The 12,248-nt window shown below is 38.7% G+C and overlaps 1 protein-coding gene across 8 annotated transcripts in view; it reads right to left on the reverse strand.

Annotated features, from left to right (window-relative positions):
- LOC122733715 (fibronectin type-III domain-containing protein 3A-like) overlaps nucleotides 1–12,248 on the reverse strand; it is an 85,690-nt gene that overhangs the window by 45,852 nt on the left and 27,590 nt on the right. For all 8 annotated transcript variants that reach the window (XM_043974348.1, XM_043974350.1, XM_043974352.1 and 5 more), the window contains 5 exons: nucleotides 12,109–12,236; nucleotides 8,517–8,592; nucleotides 6,800–6,876; nucleotides 3,152–3,410; nucleotides 2,316–2,600 (listed from right to left, as the gene is read on the reverse strand). In XM_043974348.1, coding sequence (XP_043830283.1) covers nucleotides 2,316–2,600; nucleotides 3,152–3,410; nucleotides 6,800–6,876; nucleotides 8,517–8,592; nucleotides 12,109–12,201 — 790 coding nt within the window. In that variant the 5' untranslated portion in view covers nucleotides 12,202–12,236. The remainder of the gene's footprint in view (nucleotides 1–2,315; nucleotides 2,601–3,151; nucleotides 3,411–6,799; nucleotides 6,877–8,516; nucleotides 8,593–12,108; nucleotides 12,237–12,248) is intronic.

Raw genomic sequence — 12,248 nt, forward strand, 5'->3', positions numbered from 1 at the left:
AGTAAAACAAGGAAGAATGCCATAACTTTGACATTGCAGGATGATGCTACTGACTCCCTGGCAGCAGGGAGGGCTCTTAGTCCTCCCCCCTGCCCCCCCCCAAATTTCTATTGCCTGCTTGCCGCCCTTCATAGACGTCTGTCAGACAGCTGGCATTGTTAGGGTAGACTGGCTATGGCAAATCCTAACTGGCCTATACACAAATACAGCATCTGACCATGGCCTCTGAACACCACACGCTAACTAGACAAGCAAGGGAGCCATAGCTGTCACGAGAGACCTAGTACCTACCAAGGACGACAATATGAGATGCTTATTTGGGCTTCTTATTCCTCAGAGAACCACTGACTTCAATAAAATAAACATCCGCCTCAACAAACACTTGAAAGACTCTGAGTAGTTTGCTTAGAGAAAGTGATAGAAGCTCTTTTATCTGGCCTAAATCTTCCTCAGTACCTAAGGGGAACTTTGAATTGGAGGATGGAAAACCACTGGATTGTTTGCCCACCTGTATCAGGGTTATAGCCCTGATCCTTAATCCCTAAAACCGGTTTCCCTTTCACTGAGTTGGGTTGAATAGCTCCTGATGAGGACAGACCTGAAAGCCGACAGGAAGAGTAGGTGTTCCAGGATGGAAACCAAATGATGTTACAAATGCTGAAAACCCACCTCAGACCAGGAAAGCAACGGAGGGAAAACAGTGGTGGTTACGAAAGTAACTCATTTAGGAAGTTTCTGGGATTCAGAGTTGGTTTGGGAAGACACAAAAACAGTTGGGCTGATACCCACTCCTACGATGGTAAGCTTTTAGACTGGATGGAGAATTCATGCCAATGGTACCTAATGAAGTGGAGGTTTTCTGTTTGTGTGTGTTATTTAGACCGAGCTGAGTGAGGCAAGGAGATGGTGGGGTGAGACTTTAGGCTTTTGCCTGAGGAATTCCCCTGGGCCCCTTATTTTCTATAATACCATAGTGGTCTCTGAGGTAGTTACTAGGGATCCTGCAACACACACATGCCCCTTTACCCCCTCTCCCCTTTCCCCGATCTACCAATCAATTTTTCTCTCTGTCTCTAACACACACACACACACACACACACACTCACTCACACTCTCACACTCTCTCTCTCTCTCTCACACACACACACACACACACACACACACACACACACACACAGAGCAGCTTCAGGTGATAGTCTGTCTCATTATTAAGACACGCCATGTCATTACACCTACAATTGTAACCACAAACCTTTCAGATTGTGGTTAGCAGCACCTTGAATGCCAGAGAGCAGTTTCCACTTAGTAATATAAATTCAATATCTGTGCAGTAAACAGCAAAACGTTTATTTTTAAAACTCATAAGGTCTTTTTTAATAAAAGCTCATTTTCCATGCGGTTTGTCTTTGCTGTGTTGGAGAACATTCTTAGGTTTTAAAATTCTTGTTGGAAAACCAAGTGGCTTCTATTTGCACCTTCTGGGGTTTGACATTCCAAATCCTGCTGACTATCATTACATATCTCTTGTCCTTCCCTGGAGCAGGAAGCACTCTAGCACTGACAACTTGATGAACTGGATTATGTGTTAAGGCTTTGAGAAATGATAGCTATAAATCAAAAATCAAAACATTAGCAAATCTACAAAAACTAAAGGGGTCTAACAATAGCAAATGAACAGAATTCCTAAATGATGTAGACTGTCTTATGAATTGCTTAGGAACTTGTATTAAATATGAACTGATTTTATGGGATGAATTTTTTTTAAATGGGGACTCACTTGAGGACACTTGGCAAAATGTTATATGGAGACATCATAAATTTCCACCACTTTCCAAACATCTTTTCAATTATATGAAAAGCAAACAAAATCCCATGTTTTTCAGTTTTGCAAAATGACCCCATTTCTTTCTCCCTTGCCTGTGTAAGATTAAATCTTAATCACATAATGGATGTATTCCCATAACAAACTAGCTTTGGGTCTTCTGTCCACCCAACCTCATTTGTTATATCACGTGGCTTGATTTCAGTAAGTTAAGAAAAGGAGACCAGCAGCAGGAACTACATGTGGTATTCACTACTGGCATTGGCCACCACATAAAATGGTGGGCAATTACTTTGGAACAGTAACTGCCCTAGACTTTTCAAAAGCAGGTGAATTGTGGTTCCACATTTGTTCTAGAGCTTGAATGGATCATCTCAGAGAGAACGTTTAGAATCTGAGAGTGAAAAGGCCTGAAAGGGAACATGTTTAGGATGCGCTGTGGTTCTCAGCTTGTGCTTTATTCCTTGGCAACAGGGTAAATGGCTGATCTTACCTTCAGCTTTTGCATCTTCTGCTGGGCTGTCCTTTGCTTTCCCACTCTGCTTCTGCTTAACGGGTTCTTCTACAACATAATGGCCCTTTCCGTATCCATTCTCAACATTAGTACTGTAAGCATTGGGAACTTTAGAGAGAGAAGAAGGTGGGAGGCCAGCTTTGTTGTTGTTATTGTTATGTCCAATAGCGTGCCTGTCTTTGATCCTCTTCTTCAAGTGCTCTTGCATTTTACCGGTTCTTTCATCCCGAGGAATATAATGCGATCTTCCATGGGAACGAGATTCTAAAACAGACCAGGGTCATACTGTTCAATCAGTGTTTGAAACCCCTTGTTTATGGAAGCAAATAAGGACCAAGGCTGAGGGGAGGGATACTTTAACTTCTAACTTCTAGAATGGTTCTCACTCTGCTTCAATTTTGATTCTGTACTGGAATGACAGAGGGGAAAAATGTTTACAAGAACATCAAGATGGGACCTCACTTCTAAACGGAGGGGCCTGAGGATGACAGGCATCATGGCCTCCGAGAGCCTTAAAAAATCTCACTCTAGAGAAAAATGTTTTTATGACTGTCCGTCATGGGTTTGTAGAGTCACAAGGTAAAAAAAAGTAGTACCAAGTATAGCTTTCAGTGAGGTACATAATCAATGGGAATTTTCCGGTAAGACAAACACAATCACATACAAACATTTTCACCACTCCAGATTTCTGTATCACATGCATAATGATTTGTTGAAGTCTTACCTCTCTCTAGTTTTTTGAACAAGTATCCAAGATAAAAGGAACTGATTACAACAAACTGAAACCGTTTTCTATTAAGAACAAACAATCTTACCATATTCATGGTAAATGCGTGGTTGTGGCAGTGGTGGTGGTGGTGGTGGTGGCGGCATTGGATGTTGGTGCATATACTGGGGTGGATGCAATTCTGATCCCGGAACTGGGGGATACATTGGATGAGGAGGATGGGCAAGCATAGGAGGAGGATGTGGATGCATGTAATGTTGCAAATGTGGAGGAGGATGCATGGGAGGGTGGTATTCAGTAGAATGTGGCAAAATTACAATTTTTCGAACTCCATTTTCTTCCACCACCTGAGACAGAACACAGGATCATATTACTATCAGAGAACAACATCACATACTTGCAAATTATTTTTTATTAAACTTTAGATTTATCAGCTCATACACACAACCTTTATCTCTGAGAAACTTGTTAATGAGAAGTACACTAACACATGGGGACTTGCTCTCTTCCCTTTAAAAGTTCAGGTGTCAAAGAAGTAGATCTCAGGACCAAATCACAATGTCGTACTTGACAAAAGAGAATTCCTTAATGAAAGCAAAATATGCAGCACAGTGCCTTCACTGGAGATGTTCCTAATTTGCCACCCAGAAGGGATGCCTAAGTCATTAAGGCAGAATCAGGATGCTGAGAAGCAGAGCCAGAGTCCTCAAGGGCAGCGGCTTCTTATCTACCTTTGCAGTCCTCCCTCCTCAGGACTCAGGCATCATACTGCTTTGTTAAGGAAAGAATAAGTTTAAAATGATGCTCTCTAATTAGTCTGACAGCAAAGGAATACAGCCTTTTGATTGAGTTGTCTGCTTGAAAAAGTACAGCAGTAGTGTCTTGGTAGTCAATGGCTAAAAATGGTTCCCTAAAATGACACAGAATTAAAATGAATTAAAGCACTTTTCGTTTCTGCCAAATTAAATTTACTACTAGAAAAATAAGGAAAAGTGTTTCTATCGCCATACATCAAAAGTAATGTTTACTGGGCAGCTAAGTGGTGCAATGGATAGAGCACTGGCCCTGGATTCAGGAGGACCCGAGTTCAAATCCAGCCTCCGACACTTAATACTTACTAGCTGTGTGACCCTGGGCAAGTCACTTAACCCCAATTGCCTCACCAAAAAAAAAAAAAAGAAAAAAAAAGAAAAAAGAAAAGCGAGGAAAAAAAAGGTAATGGTTACCAATAAAACCTGTCAATTTTGAAGAACTGGCTATAAATTGTTTTATAAATAAGTTAAAAGGCAGTACTGTGTAGAGGGTAGAGAGGGGCCTGTAAATCTGGGTTCAAGTCCTACCTTTGATATATTCTGGTCCTGTGACCAAATCACTGAACCTCTTTGTGGGCTAGGCCAGGGCTTCTTAAACTTTTTCCACTCACCACCCATTTTCGCCCGAGAAATTTTTATGCAACCCTGGGTATGTAAGTATATAAAATAGGTATACATAATCTTTTACTGCTGCCAAATTTTTCAGGACCCCAACATTCAGTTACCAAATCCCATTTGGGGTCATGACCCACAGTTTATGAACTGTCAGACTCAAATAGAAAGGGGGTGGCGTGGTGGGGGAGAGAATGGTACTAATCTGGATAGAAGGATCTCTGTGGCTACATACCAACTAATGTTACCTATGTCTTACTGTTTGTTTATTTGTGGTAAATACTTGCCAATGACATCTTAATCTGGTCCCAGCTGACTTTCGGTGTTGGGGCCACAAAAGGGTCCGTGTTTGATGTCTCAGGTGTTGATTTGTTTCAGAGGGCTGTTCCCTATGCTGCAGTTCCTATCATTTTACAAATTAGGGTTTTCTAACTAACCAGCAGTGAAGTTCATTACCTCACAGGGAAGTTTTGATGACTATTACTGGTAAGTCATGAATATGATTGTACTATGATTTACAATGATTTGGGAATTCCCAACGATTCTATAAAGACCATTTGCTTAGTTTTCCAAGTTCCTGTAAGACCCTCTGTTACAAGCATATTCAACTTGTCTTTCAAATAAAACAAAACTCATAACATTTCCTGTTCAATTAAACAGGAATTAAAAGATGTGGAAATTGTAGTTAAGCAAAAATGAAGTCTTTTATCTTTTGTGACAATGATAAAGCATGGTGATTCCAGAGAAAGTTAAGTGAAAGGAAATGTGTCAAATTTAGAGAATAGTATGAAAGTGGTCAGAGACCTTCAGGGTACTTCCTATTATTAATGTAACTTTGTACACACACACACACACACACACACACACACAAAATAAACACATTTGAAAATACTTTCAAGTTGTTTATATATGTAATTGGTTCTAAATGTTTCAAGAAACTAATTTCCTCCAAGCATATGGTGTCATGGATTAGAGTTTAACAGCATTGCCCTGATTATCTCTTCCATTACTGAATGAAAAGACCAAACATTAAAAGGCTGAATTCCTGCAGGACACCCCAGCCCCAATCCCTCTTCTACTCTCCCCCACCCAGACTGGATAACACACTACACATTGGCACTTTCCCCCTTCTCACTTCTAGCAGGAATATTCTCTCTATAACCAAGAAGTCTGAGGCCTTTAGGATACATGTGTTTCCAACTGCTTTGCAAAGCTCACTGCAAGGAGCAAACTTGTGGAAACATTTGTCTCCTACCCTAGAGGTTTTAAATTTGAACTCTGGTTCCCCAGTTTTCTCAGGTTTCTTCTTCCTGGCAGATCATATAAATGTCTGCATCCAACACTCTTAGCAGCAACCTAACCCCCATCACTAATTGGCACAGCTACTATGAACCCTCTTCTTTCACCTACTTGTGCTTTCCTGGGGGATTTTTAATCCCCTCTCTGGCCTCTACCACTAGTCTACTACTGTTATTAAAACTTTGAAAAAGCATTTAAATTAAAAAATATTAACAACATAGATGAAACAAGACCAAGTATCCAGTAATGCTTCAAATGAAGACTCCAAGTATAAAATCAAATCTGATTTCAGATAGGAAACATTACTATGGGGAGATGGAAACAACGAAGTGTGCCCTTTAAACGTAATAAAAACACTGACACGTGAAGTATTAGGGAACTTGGACTGAACTGTGATTATCTTTACTATTTTTCCCCTTGGTTAACCATTTAATTGAACCCCAAATTCTCAAGGTTGCACTTTATATTTTTGTGTAGAATTCTAGGGAAATTTTCCTCTGAAGCCCCCTAAATATCTTCAGCATTATTCAAACAAAACTTTCTAAGCACTGTTTGATACCATGTCCTGAAGGGAATCATTTCATTAATAGAAATACTGTACCATTACAACAACTAGCACATTTTTCATTTTTCCTAGATCTAGCACTGGGTTTGCGTTCATTACATAAACAGTTCTGATTTAAGGCACTGAGTACCCCTCTTTGGAAGGATTGGTCAAATAATACTATGGTTACTGTTTTGCAATATGTTGACAAAGTTTTAGTGAAAAACTAATCGGTTTTCCGAAATTCACTCCCTACAGGAATAGAAAGAATATTACATATTTTACATAATTGCTTTTCTTTTAATTAAATTGAGATTATAAATTCTCCTTGAGGGCAAGGACTGGTTTTCATTACTGTATACTCCACGAAGGCCTACCACAGAGCCTTGGCATTTAATATTTGTTGAATGAATGAATAATCTCCAGAAATTCCTTGACACAAAGTGCCAAACCAAATCTTCTGACATACCTGAGACATATAACCAGGAGGAACAAATATCGGTGGCATAGAGCCATTTAGTGACATCATAGGAACATGGGCTGGCCCTAAAGCAGGATGATTAAAAACGTTAATATCAAATCAACACAATAACATACTTACACATTATTGTTCTATGCAACTATGTAAATTAAAGAAAGGCTAGGATTGTGCTACAGAAAATATGGCACTTCAAGCTAATTCTGTCATCTACAAAATCTTAAATTACTTTAAAGCCAAGGTTATTTCATTGCTAGCACCAAAGTCTACCTTATAACCTAATATGTTATTATTAATAAATAAAAGATCTGATGCTAGTCATGTAACAAGTGCCAGACTTCAACTGTACTCACCCTTCCTTTACCAGTGGTAGTGAAATGGAAAGAACGCTGGGCTCAGGAGTCAGAATACTTGGGTGTGAGTCCAGATTCAGAGCCTATTTAATTAGCCATTTGATCATGGACAAGTCACTTAAAGTTCTTGAAGATGGGGATAGTAATACTTGCACTGTCTACCTCATAGGGCTGATGGGAGGAAATATTTTGTAAACCATAAAGCCCTTTGAAAATTAGACCTTTTATTATCCCATTTTATGAAAAATATACACATTCCTAGAACATATATAAGAAAATGACTAAAAATGTTACAAAGCATGGAGACCAAAATATACCATCATCCTTGTCTTTGATAGGAATGGTGGGTAAATTAGTCTTTAGCCCTAAGAATATGAACTTTATCTTTGTTTTGAAATCTCAGAATGGTAATATACCTATAACAAAAAGTTTTAAAAATTATCTAGAGTCCTCATAATCAAAATCAAAAAGTTATATACATATGTGAACAGTATCTGAGGTTGTCAGTGGAGTCAGGGTAGTTATGTGGTATTCAGGAAAGCAAACGTGATCTTAGGCACCATTAAGCAAGGCCAAGCATCCAGGAATAAGGAGGCAAGAGGCCCACTGTCCTCGGCAGACCCGGGCTAGAATGCTGGGGTTCAGTTGTGGGCACCAATTTCTAGGGAGGACACCAGTAAAATGAAGGGTTTTCTCAAAAGAAGTAAAGAGGGTCCAGGATGGAGAAAGACCTCAAGTTCACAATATATGGAGATCATTTGAAGGAACTGAAAATGGAATGGAGAGATGGGAAGAAGTTGTGAATATGATGGTGTTTGTCATTTAGAAGAGAAATTAGATTTGACAGGACTGGGATAAATGAGCAGTGGTTATGGAAAGACCAATTTAGGCTGGATATCAGGAAACACTTTCTATCAATGAGAGTTGTCTCAGTATGGAAAATGGCCTGCCTCTGGAAGAAGTGGATCCCCCTCACTGGAGGTCTTCAAGCAAAGACTGGATGATTACTTCTGAAGGGGTGGCAGAGGGAAAACATTTGGATTTGACCTTGGAAATATGACTTCTGAATTATTTCATGCCAAGTACATTAAGTGCTTGGCACATAGTAGGTACTTAGAGATGCTGACTGACTGAATGACCTTAATCAATCAGAAGTTGCTGGCAGTATCTGGACCATAAGCCTTGGTTGGTCTAATACTAATAAACTTCTGACTAAGGTATGTATTAACCCAAGAATGATTAAACAGGTTTGATATAGCTACTGAAAACATGATCGTTTCTTTTCATGCTATTAGGTTCACTACATTTGGTTTCATTCAAATAACACACATTTGATTGATTAAACCTTCACTTACCTTGGATACACTGAACGTGTCCATCCTCAGTTCTAATGGTGAATGTTTCTCCAGGATTGACCTGTACCAATATAACCTATAAAAAGAACTACATGGTTAAGTGTGTTGTCTTTAATGACTAGAAAAAGGTCTATCTTTATATGTTTATTTTATGAGGGTCTCAGGATGGTCAAAAAGGGATCCACTGGGAGCAATCCAGATCTCCAGAGAAGAATAAATAGGCCAGTTAAATTATCACAAAGGAGAAATTAAATAGTTGTGAATATGATCCTTTAAATGCATATAGTTCCCCACTACCTTTTCACTGCACCCCTCCAGCTACAAACAGGAATCACGATTCAGGATAAATACATAATAATTTCTCAACAAAAAACAGGTGCTGAAAGATGTAAAGACCAAACCTTAATTCCTTGTTGACTTCAGAGCCCCAGCATATTTGATGAAGTATAAGTATACTGGAAACTATATGGTCACCTTCCTTATGTCTGGTACTGGCCCAGCAGCTGTGACTAATGATCAACAAAATGGACACTAACAGTGCCCTCCATATGTAAACTGGTGCAGCTGGTGACCAAAAAATGAAGCTGGATGGCCATTTCAACAAAGCTATTTTTATATTGCCTTCTCCTCAATAAGCTGATATCAAAGTTAAAAGCTGAATGGAGTCTTTCTAGACTGCACTGCATTTTCATTAGTGGAAACACATTTTATTGGTGCCTTCTGTCTTTAACAGCACCCACTCCCACTCCAAATGGAACTTCCCTTGTGATAATGAAAATCAGTTAAACAAAAGCATTCCAAAAGGAAAACCTTATCTGAAAATGTATACTATATCTTGTCCTAGTAGCCCTCTACCTTTTTGCTGTGAGGGAGATTTCATTTCATTGTAGACACGAAGTGAGGGCCTAACATTCCATGTGTAAAGCTGAATTTCTCTGGAATGGTCATGTAGCCCAGTGGTATCAAAGTCCAATAGAAACGGGAGCCATTAATCTGTACATCAGAAGTCCTGTAGGCTGCACACTGTCTTAGTTTTTAAATGTAATATCATCTCTGTTTTACTGCGTTTTTATTTACTTTGGTAAATATTTCCCAATGGCATTTCCATCTGGTTTGGGCAGCACTGTGGGCTGCATGTTTGACACCTCTGATGTGGACCATGAGGAAATGTTAGCACGGGAACGGATTATTAGACTTGAATTCATCAATTAATCAAGCCAACAAAAGTAAAGCCTAAGGTATCTTGTTTTTGTAAAATCACTACAATTGGAAGGTAGTAGTAGCTGTTCAAAATGGGACTTTAAACATAAAAAATTTAAAATTGACTACGAAATTGTATGAAGGAGTCAATCAACTATGTTTCCATACAACTAGTTAGGTGGGCATAGTGGATAGAGCCTTGAACTTAAAATCAAGACCTGAGTTTAAATCCTGCAACCAGACACTTCCCACCTTTGTAACGTTGGGCAAGTCAGCTAATCTCTCTGAATCTCAGTTCCTCATCTTTAAAATGAGGATAAGAGAACCTACCTTCCAAAGTTGTTGTGAGGATCTAATGGGATAACATATGAAATACGCTTTGTAAACCTTAAAGTGCTATCTATGTAAAGGTTTGTTATCATTACTATGTCCATGATATCAGAAGTAATCACCCAGCCAGGAAGGATCAATTCTTCACATCAAGTCAGACTGCTTCCATTTAGGAATTAAACTTAATCTGCTTGAGTCCTCAAAAGAACTAATCAAATATGGTGGAAAGAGTTAGAAGATACAGATTCTACTTCTATTCCTAGCTATGCTGACTTCAGCAAGGACATCTCATTCCTCTGGGCTCCAGCTTTCTCATCTATAAAATAAAAGGATTGGGACTACCTCATTTCCAATGTCCTCTTTCACCTCCAAATTCTAGGACTTCTATCTTTAGTCAGGTATAAGAGCCAGGTATTCTCACCAACCAACGTAGTTCATTTTATTATTATTTGGGTGATCCAGGGTACTGGGATAAGAGCAGACGTTATCCCCTTACCCTTTATTCAAAGTGAAATTTCTTCCTGACAAATAAAAGTTGGTTTTAGAAGTCAACTTGGCACTTGAAGAGCTGTTTTATAAACAGTTTAGGCTTCAGAAGACCTCGCTACTGTTCCATGAATGAACTTATTATTCAGGCAACAAAACTTTCCCTGATAAACTGTTCTTTTAATACATCTTTGTTTTATGAGTATAAAATTTATTTTCTTTTTTTTTTGTGAGGTAATGGGGGTTAAGTGACCTGCCCAGGGTGAGTCTCACAACTAGTAAGTGTCAAGTGTCTGAGGTCGGATTGGAACTCAGGTCCTCCTGAATCCAGGGCCAGTACTTTATCCACTGCTCCACCTAGCTGGCCCCTAAAATTTATTTTCAATAAAATGATTTACCTTGTCAGCCATTCAAGATATTATAATGTCCAGGCAATTCTATAGAAGAGGCATTGTAAAATAATGGAGAGTCTTTTGAACTTAGAGTTTACTTGGGAGTAGATTAGATGACCTATGAGGCCCATTCCAGCTCTAAATCCATGCTGGGTCAAGAACTGGAGAACCATCTAGAAAGGTCTAAAGGCTTTTAGTCAACTTATTGCAAGTAATAAAATTAAAAAAATTATTTTTATTTTATTGATGTCTTGATGGTATAGTGATAGTCCATTATATCTGAATACCAGAAATGATTTAGCCATTCTCCAGTCGACAGACATGTACTTTTGTTTTGAGTTCTTTGCTACATCAGAAATGTGCTCCTGTGAATACTGTGGTAAAGAGAAGCTTTTCTGTATTTGACCTCCTTATATGCTTAGCAGTGGGATCTCTAAGTCACAATGTACGGACATTCTAGTTACTTTTGGGGGCATAATTCCAAATTGCTTTCTAGAATGGCTGGATCAATTCACAGTTCCACTAACAGAGTGTCTTTTTGCAGACCCTCCAACACTGACTACTTCCAAATTTTATACTCTTTGCCTGTTTGCTGAGTGTAAGGTGTTTTAATTTTCAGTTTTCTTAGTATTAGTAATGTGAAGCAGTCTTTCGTGTGATTAATAGTTTGAAATTCTTTTGTGAAGTTTGTTCATATTTTCTCATCACCTAACCAGTGAGTAATAGCTTTTGGCATATGTTTGATATCAGATCCTTATCAGTGTCAGCAAAATGTTAAAAATATATCCATATATGTGCATATCACTTATGCATACACACATACTTCCTATGGAGATACTGAATCAGTTTGTAAGTCAACATTTTCTGACGTTTTGGAGAAAGTCCAAAATTGTTATCCATTAGGGGCACCAAAGCTTTTTATATACTTGGACAAAGTTACACACAAGTAGATGGAACCAAAGAGATATCTTTGAAAGTTAATATGGATGATGGTCAGCACTGATAAAGAAATGAGGATTACATTGTTGGTAATGATGACTTAAGAAGAACCAAAGACGTTGGCTAATTGCTGGAGTATGCAGTGCCAAAGAAAGGGTTTTGACTCCATGTGTCTGCATAAATTTTATGGAATAACAGTTATACTAGGCTGTTATTTTAATTTAAAAATAATGCCTATTTCTCACCTGTTGCATGCTATCCCCGTTTACCATATGAGGTGGAAGAGGCATGTCGTTCATTACGGGTGTAGCTTCTAAAGCAGGAACCTGTTCAGCCATAATACAGAAAGAGACTGTTTCTTACATTCATTAGCCTGGAAGAAGAA

This window comes from Dromiciops gliroides, chromosome X, assembly GCF_019393635.1.
Source record: "Dromiciops gliroides isolate mDroGli1 chromosome X, mDroGli1.pri, whole genome shotgun sequence".
NCBI lineage: Eukaryota > Metazoa > Chordata > Mammalia > Microbiotheria > Microbiotheriidae > Dromiciops > Dromiciops gliroides.